General features: G+C 42.6%; 1 protein-coding gene across 1 annotated transcript; it reads left to right on the top strand.

The window, feature by feature from the left end:
- Positions 1 to 1,423: 1,423 nt before the first annotated feature.
- Positions 1,424 to 2,504, top strand: LOC139436532 (ADP-ribosylation factor-like protein 8B). Its single transcript, XM_071208249.1, has one exon. It carries the CDS (start codon positions 1,573 to 1,575, stop codon positions 2,131 to 2,133), a length of 561 nt encoding a protein of 186 aa, XP_071064350.1. The 5' UTR covers positions 1,424 to 1,572; the 3' UTR covers positions 2,134 to 2,504.
- Positions 2,505 to 2,853: the final 349 nt, after the last annotated feature.

Below are 2,853 nucleotides of genomic sequence, written 5' to 3'. Positions count from 1 at the left end.
GCAGTTCTAGTGGCTTCCACTTGGCTTTCCAACCATTATAGCCTTCTCTCCACAAGTCCAGGATCCAATGTTGGCATTCTGCTGTTACTGAGTACGTCTATTTCAATTATGCATTCTGGAATGGGGAAATAACCACAGAATGGGTCTGGAGACCCACTGGACCAACTGTGAGATGGATCTGAGCTAAAACTCCATCAATCTCCTGACCTCCATAAACCCCTACTCTGGTGGACCATAGTGATGCTTTGGGTCTTCTGGAATTAATGTCATTTCTGAACCAGTGTCTAATAATTCTTGAAATGCCTGTTCATTTCCTTTTCCCCAATGTGCATTTATTCTGGTAAAAACCCATATGTCTCCTTGGGGAAAGGTGGGAGGGAGATTAACAGTATAAATTCTAGGCAGTTTAATAGGATCCTTCCCCAATGTGACCTGGTCTCCGCCTCATTCAAGGGGCTCTGGGTCTGTAAACTGTCTCAAGTCTGGGAATTGATTAAGGGGCCATGATTCTCTGTGTCTGTGATTTGAGTTAGTATTTTGTTCTCTCAACCTAGAACTCATCTGTTTATACAGATTCAGAAGAAATTTAGTAGTCTGCCCATCTATTTCACTTCTAGATACCCCATGATGTATTAGCTAATGTCATAACTCTATGTGACTCAGACTATTTTGTGTGCTTTTTTTGAATCTGCCTTTCATTGTGGTAGCCATGCCCCCCTTGTCTTTGGTGATTAACTACCAATACTTGACTTTTACTGGACTGACATCCGTTCATCCCCACAATGTTTAAGGATTCTAATTCCATTACAGCCCTCCCTACAGTATTATCTGGACTACAGAGAAGAACAATCACAGAGGTCTTCAGGGAAGCTGGAGTTAGTCTTACAAATTTATTCCTCACTGTCCTGGTTAGAGGTGTGTCCTCTGGACATTCCTGGGGTAAGTGGGAAGATCTCAAATGTAAATCCATTCTAGCATTCCAATCTCTCTAAGCCTTTGAATTCCCTCTTCTACTGTATACCAGGCCAACTTCAGACATACTAGGCCATCTTTTGGTCCATGTTTCAACAGCCACCCAAATAAACTATTACAGCCCTTTCTAAGCCCTCAAGCTATAGCACTGAATCCAGAATTTCTGCTTAGAGGGCTCATATCAATAAATTCAGCCTGATCCAACTTTATATTCCTTCCACCATTATCCCATACCCTTAATATCCTTTCCCATACATATTCCCCTTATTTCTGTCTATGTAAGTTGGAAAACTCATGCAGTTCTTTCTGAGTATACCTTACTTCCTCATGGGTCACACTTTGTATTTCACCTTTGGGGGCTTGTTGTGATTTTAGTCTACTAATAGGTCTCGAAGACAAAGAGATGGTGGGAGTGGATAAGGAGAAGGATTAGAAATGCCTTGCGTTCCTGGCTCCGGCCGCCGCCGCCCGCCAGTGTCAGCCCGCGTCGTGCCGGGGTCCCGAGGAGCCGTTGGGGATTCCGGGCCGAGGCCCGCTTGTGTAGAAGCTGCCGCCGCCGCCCGCCAGGCCCGTCGCTTGTTCTTTCTCCCGGTCGCCATCATGCTGGCGCTCATCTCCCGCCTGCTGGACTGGTTCCGGTCGCTCTTCTGGAAAGAGGAGATGGAGCTGACGCTCGTAGGGCTGCAGTACTCGGGCAAGACCACCTTCGTCAATGTCATCGCGTCAGGTCAATTCAGTGAAGATATGATACCCACAGTGGGCTTCAACATGAGGAAAGTAACTAAAGGTAACGTCACAATAAAGATCTGGGACATAGGAGGGCAACCTCGATTCCGGAGCATGTGGGAACGGTACTGCAGAGGAGTCAATGCTATTGTTTATATGATAGATGCTGCAGATCGTGAAAAGATTGAAGCCTCTCGAAATGAGCTACATAATCTTCTAGACAAACCACAGTTACAAGGAATTCCAGTGCTAGTACTTGGAAACAAGAGAGATCTTCCTAATGCGTTGGATGAGAAACAGCTAATTGAAAAAATGAATCTCTCTGCTATTCAGGATAGAGAAATTTGTTGCTATTCAATTTCCTGCAAAGAAAAGGATAATATAGATATCACACTTCAGTGGCTAATTCAACATTCAAAATCTAGAAGAAGCTGAAGAATCTTCTGAAGTCTTCCAGTTCTTCTTGGCTATAATCCTAAAATTATTGTCCGTTCCTCTGAAGTACTTCCCAGAATACGGTCCTTCCTAAACCTAAGAAATTGCCTTTTTCAGAGTTTATTTCTCATGTGCACTGCTGAAGATGTGTATCCCTAATCCTTCTTAAAGAACTGGCTAGAGTTGTCATGATAAAGTCAGCACACACATAAAAAGGCTTCTTGCACATACTTGTCTTAAACAGTGTGCAGAGCTTTTTAAAAACCATATTTTGACCATCTTAGATCAAGAAAATTGCATATTTCTGTTCTGGTCTTTCAGGGCCAGATTTTTATATTGATTTTCAGTAAAAGTCTATCTGTGATATTTAATTATAGAGTCCAGTAGCTTAATACTGATACTGACTTAAGACAGCATGAAGTTTCTAGTGCCGCACACAGTATTTAGAAAACCTTTACGCCTGACTCAGGTGGGATATAAACATAGTGTTTATCTTATCTCACAAATGCATGTGAAATGTATAATTACACCTTAGGAATTAAAAAAAAAACATGGTCTGCAAAGTGGGAACAGAGGCACCAGATCAATGTTCTTATTTGATGATGAGATCTTACCTGATTGTTAAAAGTGCTTTCTGAGATTTCTTCATCACCAGTTTGCAGCTGGGGATACGGGAGGAACAAAGGCATGCTGTTTTATATCTGTCCAGGTCGTTACTTC

The sequence above is a fragment of the Dasypus novemcinctus genome, chromosome 15 (assembly GCF_030445035.2).
Source record: "Dasypus novemcinctus isolate mDasNov1 chromosome 15, mDasNov1.1.hap2, whole genome shotgun sequence".
NCBI lineage: Eukaryota > Metazoa > Chordata > Mammalia > Cingulata > Dasypodidae > Dasypus > Dasypus novemcinctus.
This window is presented reverse-complemented; position numbering and strand designations above follow the sequence as displayed.